The sequence below is a fragment of the Panthera pardus genome, unplaced genomic scaffold (assembly GCF_024362965.1).
Source record: "Panthera pardus isolate Hobbes unplaced genomic scaffold, ASM2436296v1 HiC_scaffold_8, whole genome shotgun sequence".
Lineage (NCBI taxonomy): Eukaryota > Metazoa > Chordata > Mammalia > Carnivora > Felidae > Panthera > Panthera pardus.
The window spans coordinates 436,320-452,518 of record NW_026527013.1 but is presented as its reverse complement, the minus strand read 5'-3'; the positions used below and the strand labels follow the sequence as shown (position 1 = coordinate 452,518).

Sequence of the window (16,199 nt, the reverse complement as noted above, 5' to 3'; positions counted from 1 at the left end):
TGTGTCCACGGATGCGTCCCCAGGGCCCAGGACGCAGGCTGGTTCGCGGCAGACACCCCGCGCTCTCGTGGAAGGACCAGGCTCAGGCAGGCACACCCGCGGGGGCACAGCCTGGCACTTCCTGCCCGGATCCCGGCCGCGACCCCGCCCCCAACCAATCCCCACGGAGGGTCCACAGAAGGCCGGGCCTCCCGCGGCTGCCTGAGGTCCGCCTGCAAGGCTCGCTTCTTACAGGGACACGGGTCATCGGACTCAGGGCCCACCCCACTCCAGCACAGGCTCATCTCAACTAACGACACCCGAGGAGACCGTTCCCAAACCCACGTCCTGGCGTCCCGGCAGACGTGGAGTCCGGGGCACTGACTACTATCAGCTCACAGCGCGTTTCTTCCTGGAATGTTTTTGTTTGTCCGCTTTCCTTGTCAGGGAGGACCAGAGTGTGGCCCTGAGGTGCCGGGCCTGGTCTGGCTCTGTGCCCCCCCCCCACCCCCCCACAAGACCCCTGCCAGCGGGGCAAGGCCGCGTCCCGTGCTGGGGCCTTCAATAGGCAGACTGGTAACCGTTTAACCCCGTGACCCCCCCAATTGTCCTCAGCCGCGTGCAGCCTGGCCAGCGGAGAAGGGGCGGTCCGTGCCCCGCCCTCCGCGCGTGCCCACCCACCAGCCTGCACCCCCAGCCGCTCCCCTGACCCAGCAGGGCGACAGCGTCTGTAAATGGGGTCACAGGGCGGCTGCAAACAGCCAGGGAGACGCCCCTCCACGTCCCCAGGGGCGATGCCGGCCCCGGGATCTGGAAACTTAGGGACAGGGGGTTTACGACGCAGGCAGGGAAACTAAGGCACAGAGAGGGCAGAGCCCCACCCAGCAGCCCCCCGACGACACCTCTGGGTCAGGGAGAGCTTGTCCCTGCCCAAGATCCCACAGAGCTGAAGAAGGAATTGAACTTGGCAGGCCCCCCCCTCGCCCCCCGCCTCCTGCCCTCAGGCCCTGTTCACACCTCAGGGCTCCCTGGGGAGCATCAGCAGGGGGCAGGCAGGTTCGGAGGTTGAGCTGACCCCAGGGCCAGTTGAAGCCATCACTGACTTGGTCAATGTGACTTTCTGGCTAATGGTTAATGGGTCGCACCTCGACCTCACGCTTCAGGGCCAAGGTGAGCCCGTTGCGGGAGGGGGGGGGGGGGCGTGGGCACACCAGGCTCACACGCACGCGGGCCTCCAGCTCCCTGTATTTGCACACGGCCACGGGGGACGGTCAGCCCATCACACAGGGACCCAGGGGACATGCAATGCACTGGGCTCCCCACACTCTGAAACACATGGGCCCGGCCTTCCACAAGCACGTCCAGACCCCAGGACACACACCAACACGTCCACGAAGGGGAGGGACACGTCACGCGGTGCCCGTGCACGTGCGCACAATCACAGCAGGCGAGGGGACGCACAAACACACCTCCGAGGCGACAGATACGCATAAAAGACGCTGCAGGGGAGTTCGCATGGCTCCAGGGACTTTCAGATGAACACGCAGGAAAGCCTCAGCATCAGCACACGCGTGGGTTACCAACACCCGGAGGGTCCCAGGATGCCCCCGGACCCCCCGCTCCGGTGAACACAGGTGCCAGCAAACACGGGGCCCTTGGAGACTGCCCCCCCCCCCGCCCCCCAGGTCCCGGGGACCCCGCCCCCGCCCCCCCACACCCCCACGTCTGAGGGCTGCACCCTGTGTGGCTCACCCGTGCCCATCCCCTAACCGGACACAGAACGTGGACACTGCCCGCTGGGCACCACTCCCTGCAGTGGCTGCGTGTGTTATTAGAAAGCGTGGGGCGGGCCGGGAGCTTGGCAGCGGCCACTAGGGTGGGGAACGGGTGGTGGGCGTGGGGCCAGGCCCCGGCGGCCGTGACCCCACGGCGGTGACTGGGTGGCTGGTGGCGGCGCAGGGGCCAGATAAGGTTCTTCCGCTGAGTCAGTGCGGTTCCCAGGGCTGGCACGGGCAGGGGCACAGTGCCAGGGGCTGGCGGGCGGGCACCCTCCCCATGCCCGCCACGGCCCGCTGGCTCCGTGCCAGCAGCCACAGCGGCTTTGATGAGGCAGGCGCTGCCCCAGGCGGGGTGGGCCAAGTTCCCAGGGGCTTCTCAACACCCTCCCCGCCCCCAAGCACACGGCCCCGGGCTCCTGGCGCCACAGGAAGAGGCTGGGCATCAGAGACGGGCCCCAGGACACACAGGGCCTGGCCTGCTGCCCACTCTGTTCCAAGCCCGGCAGACGGATGTCGCCAGGTTCAGGACCTACTGTCTGACCTCTAAACCTTTGCCCAGGCTGTGCCCTCTGTTCAGGACACCCTCTTCCACCAGAAACATTTTCATCCTTCGCCCCTGGCCCAGCAGACTGAGCCTCTTCCAGTCCTGTCCGGACCACAGGCCCAGAGGGGTCCACCCGTATCGCTCACTTGCCCCACTCCAGACCCTGCCAAGGCTCCCCTAGAGCCCACCTTTCGTCTGCCCTAATGTCTGCTCACCCTCACCCCTCCTACTGGATGTTCCAGCCACACTGTTCCCAGACGCACACTCTACCCTTCTCTCTCCATCTAGCAAACTCTTACGTATCCCGCAAAGCCCCAGCCCCAGAGCGTCTGGGCAACCTTCTCCTCAACCTTCCCCTGGCCCAGCCCCAATCCCTAAGGGCTCCCTGCAGCCTTGGGGGCTCCCAGGCAAGACAAAGAAAATCTGACAGCTCCTCCCCAAATCCCCACCCCCACCCTATGTTGCCCAGGGCCAAAGATGTTCACGGCAGCATCATTTACAACACGCAAACAGGGAAACAGACACTGTTGTTGTCAGCCCCACGAGGAAACCACAGTAGCTAAGAAGAAGCCAGTGACGGGGAGCGCTGGGATCCACAGAGACACTGAGTGAGGACAGGAGCAGCGGCCAGCCTGGCAGCCCGAGACATGGCACTTTGACACCTTACAGGACACATTTCTGGACAAGAATGGCCAAAGCAAGGCCAGCAAATTCCCTTTCTCCTTCCACGAGAATGGTATCCAGTGCTACTTCTGGAATCAAAAATGGAGTTAAAAAAGCAGCCGTGTATCTTCTGTAACTAGGAAAAAACAAAAACTGAAAAAAAAAAACCTAAGAGGGGCGCCTGGGTGGCTCAGTCGGTTAAGCGTCCGACTTCGGCTCAGGTCACGATCTCACGGTCCGTGAGTTCGAGCCCCGCGTCGGGCTCTGTGCTGACAGCTCAGAGCCTGGAGCCTGTTTCAGATTCTGTGTCTCCCTCTCTCTCTGCCCCTCCCCCCTTCATGCTCTGTCTCTCCCTGTCTCAAAAATAAATGAAACGTTAAAAAAAAAAAAAATTGTTTTTAATTAAAAAAAAAAAACAAAAAACCTAAGAGAGATGAAAGGGCCAGAAAAAAAATGAAATGTGACCCCAGCCTCACTCTGCGTTGGGCCGGGCCTGCTGTAGGGAAGCAGGACACCCACAGGCATAAAATGGATCCCAGGAGGCCTGGGCAGGGTCCCCAGCGAGGACACAGAAGCCCCTGGGGCCTGGAGCCTGAGGCAGCAGGTGGCCCTTCCCACCTAAGTGCCCGTGTGTCCAGGCCCCAGGTCCTGACACCTGATGTGAGGCCCTGGACCCATCGCCTCCACTGCAGACAAAGGGGACAGAGGCCCAGGGGTCCCCAGAGCCCCAAAGCCGAGGTAGGGCTCGCTCCCGGCCCGTCTGTCCACTTCTCCAGCGCACCCTGGAGTCCGGTCCCAGTGCAGACACCTCATCCGTGTCACTGGGCGGTCGACCCAGCCACCCCACGCCAATCTCCGTCAGAACAACCGGTCCAGCACTCAAGTGCCCTCCCCGGCAGGATCCGGGGTGTGTGCAGGGGACCCGGGTGAGAGGCCCATCAGCTTCCTGCACGGTTAGGTGACGTGCCAGCCAGAGCTGTCACCCTACGTGTACAGGGTATGCAGCGAAAGAACATCACCTTGAAAAGCGGGGGGAAGACACCCCTACGTTTACCACCAACCCAAACCACAGTGAGACCTCACCCCACCTTGACTTGGGCGCCAAAGTCGTAATCGCTGGTGATCACAAGCGCTGGTGAGGACGTGGGGAGGCCAGAGCCTCGTGCGGCCATGGGGAGGAAAACGGTGGTGCCGCTGTGGGGAAGCGGTCAACGGGTCCTCGAAAGGTCAGAGTTACCGCCTGACCCAGCGATCCCACTCCTGGGGTTGTGCCCACGAGGGCTGAAAACACACATCCACACAAAACGCGCACACGTGCTCACAGCAGCACGACTCACAAAAGCCCAGGGTGTGAGCAACGCCATCCGCAGGTGAGGGCAGACACACGGTGCACCCACTGCGCACGCGCACACCCACAGACGACCGCGTCCACCGTGCACGCGCACATCTGCAGACGAACGCATCCACGGCGCACGCCACTCCGGTGTGTGCACTGCGCACGCGCACGTCCACAGGAGCCCGTGTCTACCGCGCACAGCGCACACCCCCGGTTGACGGTGTCCACCGTGGGCGTGCACGCCCCTCAGGTGCATCCACCACGCACGCGCACGTCCCTCGGCCGCAGCAGAAGTGAGGCGCGCACACCCGCCGCCCCGCGGTCGGACCCTGAACACGCGATGCTCAGAGAGGGAACCAGACGCGAGAGTCCACACGGGGTGTGGGCCCACGTGTGTGAAACGTCCAGAACAGGCTCATCCAGGCACAGGAAGGGGGCTGGTGGGGGAGGGGCTGGGAGAGGGGGTGGGGGCATAAGAACTAAAAGATGCATTTACAAAAGTTCATTTTTGAGGTGACCAAAATGTTCTAAAATAGACGGGTGATGGACGCATAACTCCGTGAAGACACTAGGAGCCACTGAGTCGCACACTTTGGGTGAATCACGTGCTATGAGACTTGATATCAATAAAGCTGTTGAAAACAGTCCCCACGTTTGAGGAGCTGAGACCAGGGATCCCGATCCTTAAGCAGCCAAAGATCTGAGGTTAAAAGTCTGCTGGAGGGGGGGGCAGGGTTAAAAAAAAAAAAAAAAGTCTGGTTTAAAATCCTGCAATGCCACTTTCTAGAGCCCAGGCACACTGTGTCGGGGACAGGAAGCCACCGGGATGCCACGTGTGATGCCAGGAGCCTAAGATCCTAATGGCTGCTGCAGCTGCCCGATCCTGGCCATGGACTCCAGGCGTGTGGGCCCCGTCCCCGCGTGTTCCCAGGGCCCTACAGCGGGGAGGCCCCAGTGATTCAAGGGAAGGTTCCGTGGCCACGAGCCTGCCGCTCCGGGTCCCTCCCTGCCCTGGCCGCCCCGGGACCCGCAGCCACCCGGAACTTCACGGCTATCGAGGGCTCGTAGGGGAAGTCGGCCCAGGCCCTGCCAAGACTGGGGAGGAAGAGGCAGAGACAGTGCCAAGTGGGCGGCCGGCCGGCCCGGCTGCCACGTGCCAGGAAGGCTGTGGGGCAGGCGCCAGAGTCAACATGGCCCAGGACGGTGCCGACACCGGCGACACAGGTGCTCGGTCAGCCGGACCTGCCGCGGCTGGGCGGGAACGAGTCCCCGTGCCGCAGAGAGGCCCTCCCCTCCCCCCGGCCCGCACCTCCCACAGCCCCATTGCCTGGGGACCTGATTCCGTCTCCTGCGGGGGCCCGGCCTGGCAGCCTCTGGCCTCCACACAGTCAGTCTGGGTCCCGCCTCAGAGCCTTTGCCCGAGCCGTCTTCTCTGCCAGGTGCACCTGACCCTCACAGCACAGCCCGAGAGGCTTCTCCCACCCGGCCCCCCGCGCGTCCCCCCCCCGACCGCCTCAGCAGTGCCAGTGTTTCCTGGTATATGGACCTCCACACCACAGCACGGGGGCTCTACGTCTGTAGGGGCTCAGTATGACCCTGACACTGACCGCATGCACGTGGCTTGGGGTTCCCTGACCCCCTCTGGCTTCAGTTTCCCCACCCCTGGGCATCCCTGAAATATCACCATCGTGTTCCAGACAAGTGCGGGTGGCTACCGTGGCCCTTTGTTCCCGACATGCCCGGGGGCTTTGGGGTCTGAGCCTGTGACCTGCCTCTAGTCAGTGTTGAGCCCCAGGGGCTGAGGCCACTGAGCAGGGGCGGGAGGTTAGGGGTCCTGTCAAACTCTGACCTCACAAGGACTGTGTGGCCTTGAGTCTCCCTTTGGGCCTGGCCATGACCCTGTAATGCTGGGTGCATCTATCCAGCTCTCCGGCCCCCGAGCCTGGAGCTCTCTGTAAATATTCCGTGAACAAATAAATATAGCTTGCCCACACTGTGCCCATTTGTGTTATTTTGGACCCAGAGGACGTTAAGAGCAACACTGTGGCTCAGTTTTCCCATCTGCAAAATGGGACAGGCAGGAACCCAGCCCGCTGGTGTCTCCTTCTGAAGGGGAGAGACACTGAGGCAGGGAGCAGGCTCGGGTCCACACGCAGGGGCGGAGCCTCCAGCAGGAAGGGGGCGTGGGGGGCACCGTCCCCCCTCTACACCCCTCCCCTCCTCATAGCTCCTGGCCTGTCCCCCTCAGCACGTGTCCGATCTCAGGTCCTCTACTTTACGGGTCCTGTCTCTGCCCGAGGCAGGTCTCGGAGGACTGCAGGATGCACACCGCTCTTCCCCAAGAGAGGCTGGAGCCCATGCCCTTGTCCCCGGAGGCCAGTTCCCGGTCCATTCCTCCAGAGCTCCGCCAAGAGGGGCCCACAGCCAATTCTGGGAGGCCACTCGTAGCCACCTCCCAGCTCTCACACGCTGGCCTGTCCAGTGGAGCCCTTCGAGGCTCAGGCCCTGGGCCGGGGCACGCCAGGTCCCCCGCCGGCCACTCCTGGAGGTCGGGGCAGGGCCCAGCTGGCCACGGACTGGAATGTGAGCCCGGCCGGACGCCATCTGGTTTCCATCTGCCCAGCCCAGCTCGGCCCAACTTCAAAGGGTCCCCCGCCCGGCCACTTCCTCTGCCCCGGCCGCCCGCAGGGAAGGCACCAGGACGGCCCGGCTTCCTCCCCGCCCCTCTGTAGCCCCAGGGAGCCGCTCTGCAGTCCACACCGACGTGGCCACCCCCGGCTCAACCAACGGCCGTGGCCTCGACACGCCAGACTCCACGCTGACCGGCAAGGCCTCCGGCCCGTATGCCCCAGCCCCCACCTCTCTGCCCACACGTCCACCCACTGGGCCTTACCCCGAACGCACAGCCCAGGCCGAGCCCGGTCGGGCCGCGTGGCCTCTGCCTGGGCCCCTTTCCTTGCTGTCTCTCTGCGGGTCCTCCTGGTACACGCTCCGTCCCCGAGCAGCCCCCACGCTTCTCTCTCCTGGCTCTGCTCCCTCCCCCACATCCGTGCATTCCACGGCCGGCCGGTCCCACCCACGGGCCCCCATCTCGGCCGGGCGTTCTGCAGGGCTCCCAGCGTGCAGCTGGGTGCCGAGGCCCCCGTCACGACGCGCGGCCCACCTGCTTGAACTGCTCCTCGTACGTCCAGTCCCCGTGGTCCGGCGGCTGCAGCTGGGGCGCCACGTGGGCGGCCCCTCCAGCGTGGGCCAGGCCGGCCCCTGGGCGCTCCTGGCTGCCCAGCACCCGGGGCCCGCCGTCACCCCGGAAAGCCTGGGACGGCGGGGCCCTGCGGGGGATGAGAGCCGCGGGACCCAGGCCGGAAGAGCCCGGGGGCCCCAGCCCCTCCTCGTCCTCGTACTCCGCCTCCTCGTCCTCGTCCTCCTCCTCGTCCTCCTCCTCCTCGTCCTCCTCCTCGTCCAGCTCTTCCTCCAGCTCCTCCTCCTCCTCCTCCTCCTCCTCCTCCCACTTCGGCTTCCTGGGGCAGGCAGAGGGCACAGGTCAGGGGAGATGGCGCCAGCTCACTGCAGCCCCAGGGCAGGGTCTGCTCCTCGCCAGAGCCTCGATTTCCCTCTCTCTGCACAGAAGAGCGGCCGCCACCCCATTGCAGGTGCTGGGAGGGGCGTGGGCCGTAGTCTACGCTGTCTTGTTTCCCGTCGGCACAGAGCCCCACCTGCTAACCCCTCCTGCACTCGCTGCACAGGCTTCCTTGGCGGGCCTGGAGGATCGCCCGGCCAGTTCCTGCCGCAGGGCCTTTGCTCAGGCTGTTCCTTCTGCCAGGCATGCTGTTCCCAGCCCCAGACACCTCTCCCCACCCCCATCCTTCGTCTTCTCGGCACTTGTTATCACAACCCACAATCACCCCGTTTCTCTGCTCGTTAAATGTATTCCCAGAAGGGTCCCGCCGGGGCCCTGCCAGCACTCAGCTCGGGGCCTGCGCACGACCCAGGCGGAACGCACCAGCGGGCCAGCCAGCACCCGTTCTGTGCAGGGTCCCCCCCGGGGCCACTGAACCTGCTGTAGCCTCGCCGGGCACAGGGCTCCTGGCCACACGTGGTCGGTGCCCTTAGATCAAGACGGCATAAAGCTACAAACTCAGGCCCCCCCCCCCCCATTTGAACAGTGGCTCCTATCCTGGTTGGTACGCGTCCACCGTCCTCCAGAAGGTTCTAAGGGACAGCACGGATCTCAGCAGTCGGCAGGACAGCGTCTGGTCCTGCCTGCACAGCTGTGTCCCCAGGGCCCAGAGCTGCCTGGTACGCATCGAACCCTCACCCACCGCTGGCTCGCGGCTGGCCCGCAGACCCCCGACTCACAGGTCACCGTCGGAGCCCACGTCCTCCAAGCGCTCATCACCTTCGGCACGTCCTGGTGCCTCCCGGCCTCGGCCCGGGGGTGCAGGTGAGCCTGGCGCCCCTTCCCGGGCCGTGTCCTCGTCCTCCAGGCCGGGGGGCCCGTCCTCAGAGCCGCCGGGGCTGGGCGGGTGTCCGAGGCCCGCAGCGGCGGCCCGCATGGCGGCCAGCGCGGCCATCTGGGCCCGCTGCATCCGGGCCTTCTCTGGCTCTCTGTCCTCGTCCGGGGCAGCCCTGGCCCGGGCCGGGGGGCCGGCGGGCAGCTCGGGCGGCAGGGGCGGTGGGGGCTGCCGGGCCTCCAGCTCCTGGCGTGCCCGCTGTTGCCGCTGCAGGAGTGTCTCCATCACCGCCTGCAGCTTCATGGCCCTGCGGGCCGGGCCGCCCCGGGCACCAGACGTGGGCGGCAGGGGCGGCCCCTGCGGGGAGGGGGCCTGGCCGCACTGCAGTGTGGGGGCCTCAGGGGAGCCGGGACAGTGCAGGGTGGCGGGGGGCGGGGGCGGGGGCCGCCGGGCTCAGGCTGAGGGCATGCCAGCGGTGCCTCCTTCTCACGCCAGGCACCGGGCAACGGCGGCTGGTGTCTGGCTCATTCACGGGTTTGCAGAGACCTGGGGGCAGCAGGAGAGACCGTCAGACCACACTCCAGGGCTCCTCGGCCCCATCCTCCCGATTGAGGTCAGACCGCAAAGGCCTCTGGGAAAATCTCTCCCCACCATTCCCATCAGGGTGCAGACCTGGAGGCCTCCCTGGAGGTGGTAGATGGTGCTCTCCCCATCCGCCCCCCTCTGTCTGCCCTCCGGGCGGCTGGGAAGCGGGGTCACCCTGCACTGAACTCCTGAGGGTCTGAAGGTGGCCCCCACCAGTCTGGGCCACAAAGAAACGTGCGGTTCCTGACCCCACCTCCTGGGGAAGACCTTGGATTATTGCTTCATAAACACAGCAGGGGGACTGGGCATTCCCGGCCTCCGATTGGCCACAGCCAGCTACCAGGCACCAGAGTCCAGATGGGTTCCGGGTTCTGGTTCCGAGCTCCAGGTGCTGCCTGGACCCCTGCTGGTGCAGCCCCGTCCAGATGGTTCCAGGCGCCACCCCCCTCCACTCAGGCTAACCAAGACCGCGGCTGGCCCAGACCGAGGGCTTCCTGTGTACAGGTCCTGCGATCACCCTCCTCACTCACGCTCCCATCCCATTCCTCAGCCTTGACCTCTCTAGGCCTCAGTTTCCCCATCTGCAAGATGGTGTCCTGACAGCGCCCACCTCTGTGCTCAAGCAGGGACGAAGCAAGTTTGTGACGGTAAAGGCAGGCACACGGCAGGCACCATGTCGTGTTAGGGAAGGAGGCGCTGGATGGTCCCCATGTTACGGATGAGAAAAACTGAGGCCAGGAGATGCCCTGTTGGAGGACACACAGCACGTTCCCGGCAAGGCTGGGATTTGAACCAGGGTCTGAGAGACATCAGAGCCTCCCTCACCACCCCACGTGATCTCTGCAGGGGAGTCCTCCTGCCCTTTGGGACCCCAAATGGGGCCAACGCCCCCAGAAGGCAAGGAACTGCGCCCCAGCCTGGGGTCTCCTCAAACCACCACCAACCCTAATTGCCAAGGTCTCAGGCAGGGACACCCGGAACCTAGCATTGCTAGGCCTCACCAAACAGAAGGACGCAGGTCCCACCCCAGCTCCCCCCCCCACCAAGCCCAGGCCACACCCCCACCCGCCCAGACCGCCAGTAAAACAAACCGGGCAGAAGCCAACAGGCCCAGTAGTGACAACACAGACGATACATCGTGGGGAAGGGGGACGGGAGATGGGGGGAGGGGACAGGAGACTGCCCCCAACCCAGCAAATGAACCCCCAAGCCACTCCTGGGGCAGACAGGGACCCACACACAGGAGGGGCCGGTGGGCAGAGGCTCGTGGTCGCTAGCTAGCTCACACCCATTCCCCAGGATGGCCACCTTCCCAACTCCCATAGTGACCTGCTAACCCGAGCCTGACGCCACTCAGGGGAGTCTTGCAGTATAGACGCCCCCTCAACACACCCAGTCAGGGGAGGGGCCCTGCAGAGCCACAGGGACCCAGTGGCCCTCTGCTTTCTCCCCAGACCCCCTGCTGCTTCCATCTGGATAGGAGAAAGGGCAGTGGGGGGGGGGGGGCGGTGGGTGACCCCCGTGGGAAATGGGAGAGGGTCATGTCCCCAAAGGACCTTGGTTTCCAGTAGGGACGGGGTCTCAGGGCACAAAGACCCTCTCAGAGGCCACAGTGCGAGAGGCTGACCAGTACAGTCTGTCCTTGGGGGCAGTGAAGTAGCACCCAGCCCCCCACTCTCCACCCCTCCCAGGACTGGTGATCACCCCCCCACCAGCCCTAAGAAGTGCTGAGGGGACATTTCACGCCCAGTGTCTAGTCTGGTCCACTACCCCTCCCCCACATTTGACAACTTCAAGACAAGCCCCCCCTCCCTACGGAAACGCTCCGGGCAACACCCCCCTCCTCTTTGGGGGGCAGAAGGAAGAGGCCAGAGGAAGCCACTCCCCCCCCCCCCCAGCCTCCCACCCCCAGGCCTGCCGGGTTTAATGACCCTTCCGGGTCGCCCAGTGGGGGAGGGGAGCAGGGCAGGCCTCCACGTTGGGGTTGGTGGAGGGGGCAGGTGGGAACCCCAGAGCTCCCCTGGGCCTTGCCTGGGGCCCCCATGGCCGCCATTAACCCTAAGCTGGCGACGCCCACCCCCTCCAGACCCCTCCCCCAAGAGCCCTTTGTCCTCAGCCCCTACCCCCCACTTTATGACAACCCTAAGGGAGAGGCATTCCCAGGCAAGGACCAGGCAAGGGTGGGGGTGTGCTGGGTGGTCGCTGGAACCTGACTAGGGGGCCAGAGGGATCCTGGGCCACACCCTCCCCCCAATGCCTCCCGGAGAGAGAGGTCACCCGCTTGGGCCGGGGCCTTGCAAAACACGGTTATTTAAAGAGTTGTGCAAGGCTGGGGCCCGCGGGTGGCGAAAGGGGCCCCTCACTCCACGAAAGGAAGAGGGGGTGGGGTGGGGCAGAAAGCTGGGGAGGGGGCTAGGAGAGTCGGGAGTGGGGCGGCCCGGAGGAAGTGAGAAAAGAAAAACCGAAGAAAGAGAAGAAATAAGACGACAAAAACCCCAGTCCGGATTTCAAAGGCTTCTTGGAAAGCGACCGATTTGCATGGGGGGGGGGGGGCAACCCCTCCGGCCCGGGCGACTAAAAACGGAAGATTATTGACAAATCCGCCGCCTGGGGTCGGACGCCGAACGTTGGAGTTGACAAACGCGCGCTCCCCGCGCTTCCTGCGCCCGCTTTTGTGTCTGGGGGGCACTGACCGAGGCGGGGGGGCTTTTCCCGGGGATCCCCGCCAGAGCGCTGGCTGCCCGGCCGAACCCACGCCCGGGCGCGGGCATGGGGGGGGGTCCCCCTCCAGGGGTCCCTTTCAGCTCCGGAGCCGACACTTTATAAGTAAGCCCTCCAAGCTGGCGAGGGTCGCTAGGGAACTGCCCTCCCCACCCGGCGTTCCCACTCCGCTCGGGGGTCGGGAATAAAGCACCCGATTCCGGGGAGGAAAAAAAAATGAGATAAGAATCCGGAGCGCAGCCCCCCGCGCGCGCCTGGAGACCATTTCCTTCCGCTGGGGGGTGGGGGGCGGCGCTCACTCGGGACCCCCGACGGCCCTAGCGCAATGTGGTAGGGGGTGAGGTCTCCGAGGGGGGTCGCGGAGAAAACCACCCCAACTCGGACCCACCGGAGTCGCCTTCCCGGTCCTGGGCCCCCACCCTTGTCCCTGCCCAACTTTGGAGACCCCCCTCACTGGCTTCCCGGGCGCACTGCGCCCACCCGGGACCGGAACCCGCAACTTAAAAGGCCAGCCTCCCCCCCGCCTCACCGCGCAGGGCCCGCTCGGGGGGCGCATGCCCTGCGCCTGGCGTCCGGCCCTGCCCCGGCCGCGCCTGGCCTCCGGCCCGGGCCGCGAGCTGCGCGCTGCTGGCTCCCGGCCGCCGCCGGGTTTGTGCCGCGCGCCGACTCACCGAGCCGCCCGCCGAGTCCGCGTCTACACCCCCATCCGACCCGATTGGTAAGAGTCTCCCCGCGCGCGGCCTCCCCCGCCCCTCCCCTCCCCCCGCCGGCGCGCTCACCGCCCCGCAGACAAATCACCGGGTGACAAATCGCTCTCAGATGCAAATACCTCGCCGGTGATTCAGCGCTGCGGCCCGGGACGCGGGGAGGGGTCTCGTGAGGCCCCCTCCCCCTTCCCGGACGCCCCCTCGACCCCCGCGCTCGGTCCGAGGACGCACCGCCAGCCCAGGAGTGTTGGGGAGGGGGAGAGAGTGGCCAGAAATTTTCAGGTCACGGCCCCTTTAAATGATAATAAATAATAAAAGGGAAGGGGAACAGCTTCGCGGGAGGCCCCGCCCCCTGCTTAGGGACGGTGGGCAAAGTGCGCGCCGCGGCCCCGAGCGCACAGGACGCCGAGGGCGCGGGAGGGACTGGGAGCATCCGAGGGGGAGGGGAGGGCTTTAGACCTCCACCAGGGCGGGCTGGAGGGACCCGAGCCGGGTCGGGGACCCCTTCATCAGCTCTCCCGGCATCTAGGATGGGCCTGCCCTTCCGGGCTCGGAGTTTCACTCCTGTCCCATAGCCCAGCGACCTGGCGCTAGAGACTTCGCCCCTCCCCCCCACCCCACCCCCAACAGAGCCTCTGTTGCCACATCTGTAAAATGGGGATTAAAGACCCGGTGATGACTGGAGCTACAAGGAAGAGAAATGAGAGCAGGCCGGGGGCTAAGGGAGGAGGACAGGGCTCTCGTCGGGGGTGCTGCAGGGTGGGGAGAGGCCTAGGAGAGGGAAAGCTGCCGCGGGAGGGGGGGGGGGGGCAGCGCTGCTTGGACACAAGCGTGGGGGTGGGGGAGTGCGTGCTGGTCCTCGGGAAGACTCCTTGTGAAATCGTGACGACCCCTGCCCCCGACTGTCACCCTCTAAGAGGAGAGCTAAGATAATCTCCTTGGTAATAATAACTTGGTAATAATTTTCATATTCTGAGCCTCCCCTTGCCCGCCATGTGCCCTATGCATGTTCACATCTCTGTGTAGGAGAGACTCTTAATGTCCTCATTTCAAAGAGAGCGACGCCGAGGCACAGACTAGGGTGCCTCGAAGGTGGGGATGTGGATGTGGGCTCTGCTGGGAGGTCTGAGGTCCAGGGGCCACCCTTGGGACTAATTGCAGGGGCCCGGCTGCAGCCCAGATGTGAACCAAGTGGGAACACGGGTGGGCAGTTGGCCTGGGGGCCACTTGTCCACGGTCCTACCGTGTGGAGCTTGGGCCCCTGGTTTTCAGGGTTGGTTTCATGTACCCTAAGGCTCACGATACTGACATCTTTTCAGGACATCAAGCCTCCAGTGCAAACTGCAGGTTTCCTGCTTCAGGTGGGGGTGGGGGGTGGGATTCCCAAGCCCAGGGGATGAGTGCCTAGAGGCTGCCCTCACCCCAGGGCTGGAGTCCTGCCCACCGCTTTCGGGAACCCAGCCCTCGAGCCCCAGGGCCTCCTGTAGCCTAATGGCAGCAGGTGGTGAGAGGCCTCCACCTTTAGGCTATTAAACACCCAGTCCCAGCTGCCTGCTCGTCCACACCCCCTCCAGTGGGAGGCGCAGAGACATCTGCCCAAAGAGGGGAAGTTTGGAGAGACCCAGGTGAGCTGGGGAGGAAAGCCACCATAAGGGTCCAGGCACCACCCCCCCCCCCCCCAGGAGCCACTTCTCCCAAGTGCTGGAAAGCCTCTTCCCCATCACAGACCCAAGGACATCAGAATGCACTCCCTGCCCCACCCAGGTTAGATTCGTGAGCCTCTCTGCCTCATCTTCCCCTGTAAAAGGAGCCCATGTTTGGTTTGTTTTTGACACTTTATTTTTTTAGAGAGGGAGCGCACGTGTACACAGAGGGGCAGAGGGAGAGAAAGACCATCTTAAGCAGGCTCCACGCTCAGTGGGGAGCCCAACGCAGGGCTGGATCCCATGGCCTCCGCATCATGTAGGACCACAACTTGAGGCAAAATCAAGAGTCCGGACGTTCAAAGGCTGAGCCACCCAGGCACCCCCAAATGAGTCCACGTTAATTCATTCCTTGTATGCTCGTTTTGAGGGTTCCACTTCCTTCTGCTCAAAAGGAGGGGCACGGCGGGGTACTCTCAAGGGCAGGGTGGGGGGGTGCTGCCCTTCCCCCATTTCCCTGGGGAAAGTTGTCCATACATAGCGACTTCCCCAGAGGTGCCCGGTCCTAGAGGGTGAGGGGCTGCAGGATTCCCAGCTGCCTCCAGTGAGGCCATCCTATTTTTAGCCCAGGGAGGGAGCTGGGAATTGATTCACAGACTTGCTGGCTCCACTGGGAGTGGGCAGCAGGCCCTGGTTCCACCTCGGTCCTCCTGGTCCTGCTACGTGATTTCCAGTTGGTGCTGACCCTTCTTTGGTCTCTGTTTTGCAAGCTGGGAAATGGGTACAGAGACCCAAGTCCTATAAGGTTTCCTGTCCAGACCATGTTGCAAGGCCCCTGCGGGTTTGGGACACCCCCCCCCCCCCGGGGAAAAAGTAGCCAGCTCCCCACTCAGGGGTGGGGGAGGGTGGGGGAAGCACCCTCTTAAAAATTCACCCAGATCAAAAAGGAAAGGCGGGGGAGGGCACCTGGGTGGCTCAGTTGGTTAAACATCAGCTTTGGCTCCAGTCATGGTCTCGCGTTTGTGAGTTCGAGCCCCACGTCGGGCTCTGTGGTGACAGCTTAGAGCCTGGAGCCTGCTTGGGATTCTGGGTCTCCCTCTCTCTCTGCCCCTCCCCCGCTCATGCTCCGTCTCTCTCTGTCTCTCAAAAATACATAAATGTACAAAAAAGATTGAAAAAATAGTTTAAACAAAAAATTCACCCAGATCCCAAACAGTCCACCTCCCCGTTTTTCCTCCTCAAACGTGTTCCCACATCTGGGCCTTTGCACTGGCCAGTCCTTCTGTGTGGCGTCCCCTTTCCAGGACACCCCATGGCCCGTGCCCTCTCCTGCTTCACACTGGAGCCTCTGCTCTTCAGAGGGTCCCTCCCTGACCTCTCAGGGTCAGGCGTGACCCCATCATGTCACCCTGTTTTCTCCTCGTCCAGGTGCTTCTGTGTTTGAAACGTCCGGTGTTCACTTCCGGTATTCATTTGACCCAGTCTTCCTTGCTTGAAGCAGGGTTTCCAGGCCTGAGGCTGTGCCTGGCACATAGTAGTTGCTCAATAAATGTTGGTTGAATGAATGAATTCATGTGTTCCCTCCCTCATCCCACAGGATTTTTGGCGTCTGTCTATATAGAGGTGGAGGGGAACAATTCACCGTCTTGATTTCCAAAACAAACAAGCCCGGACAGGGGTGCTGGGCCCGGTGGAAACGACTCAACCCTGTTTTCCGTCACTTGCACCTGGCTCTCGGGTTGCCCTGGCCCTGCAAGCCGGGGTCCACGAAAATGCGATTTTGACAACTTTT

The 16,199-nt window shown here is 64.0% G+C and overlaps 1 protein-coding gene and 1 long non-coding RNA gene across 9 annotated transcripts in view; one reads left to right on the top strand and one right to left on the bottom strand.

Annotated features, from left to right (window-relative positions):
- Positions 1-13,051, bottom strand: part of ARID3A (AT-rich interaction domain 3A) — a 32,585-nt gene extending 19,534 nt beyond the window's left edge. Inside the window, exons 1-4 of one of the 8 annotated variants that reach the window (XM_053897032.1) lie at positions 12,887-13,051; positions 9,947-10,082; positions 8,657-9,297; positions 7,464-7,818 (exon numbers count right to left, since the gene is read on the bottom strand). In XM_053897032.1, coding sequence (XP_053753007.1) covers positions 7,464-7,818; positions 8,657-9,054 — 753 coding nt within the window. In that variant the 5' untranslated portion in view covers positions 9,055-9,297; positions 9,947-10,082; positions 12,887-13,051. Of the gene's footprint in view, positions 1-7,463; positions 7,819-8,656; positions 9,298-9,423; positions 9,897-9,946; positions 10,083-12,586; positions 12,699-12,728; positions 12,860-12,886 lie in introns of those variants that run through there. The other 7 variants (XM_053897033.1, XM_019434061.2, XM_053897031.1 and 4 more) reach the window with 7 other exon arrangements.
- LOC109257745 (uncharacterized) lies at positions 12,664-16,199 on the top strand. The gene is made up of 2 exons (XR_002076088.2): positions 12,664-12,775; positions 16,005-16,199. It is a non-coding gene; the product is annotated as an uncharacterized LOC109257745 (long non-coding RNA).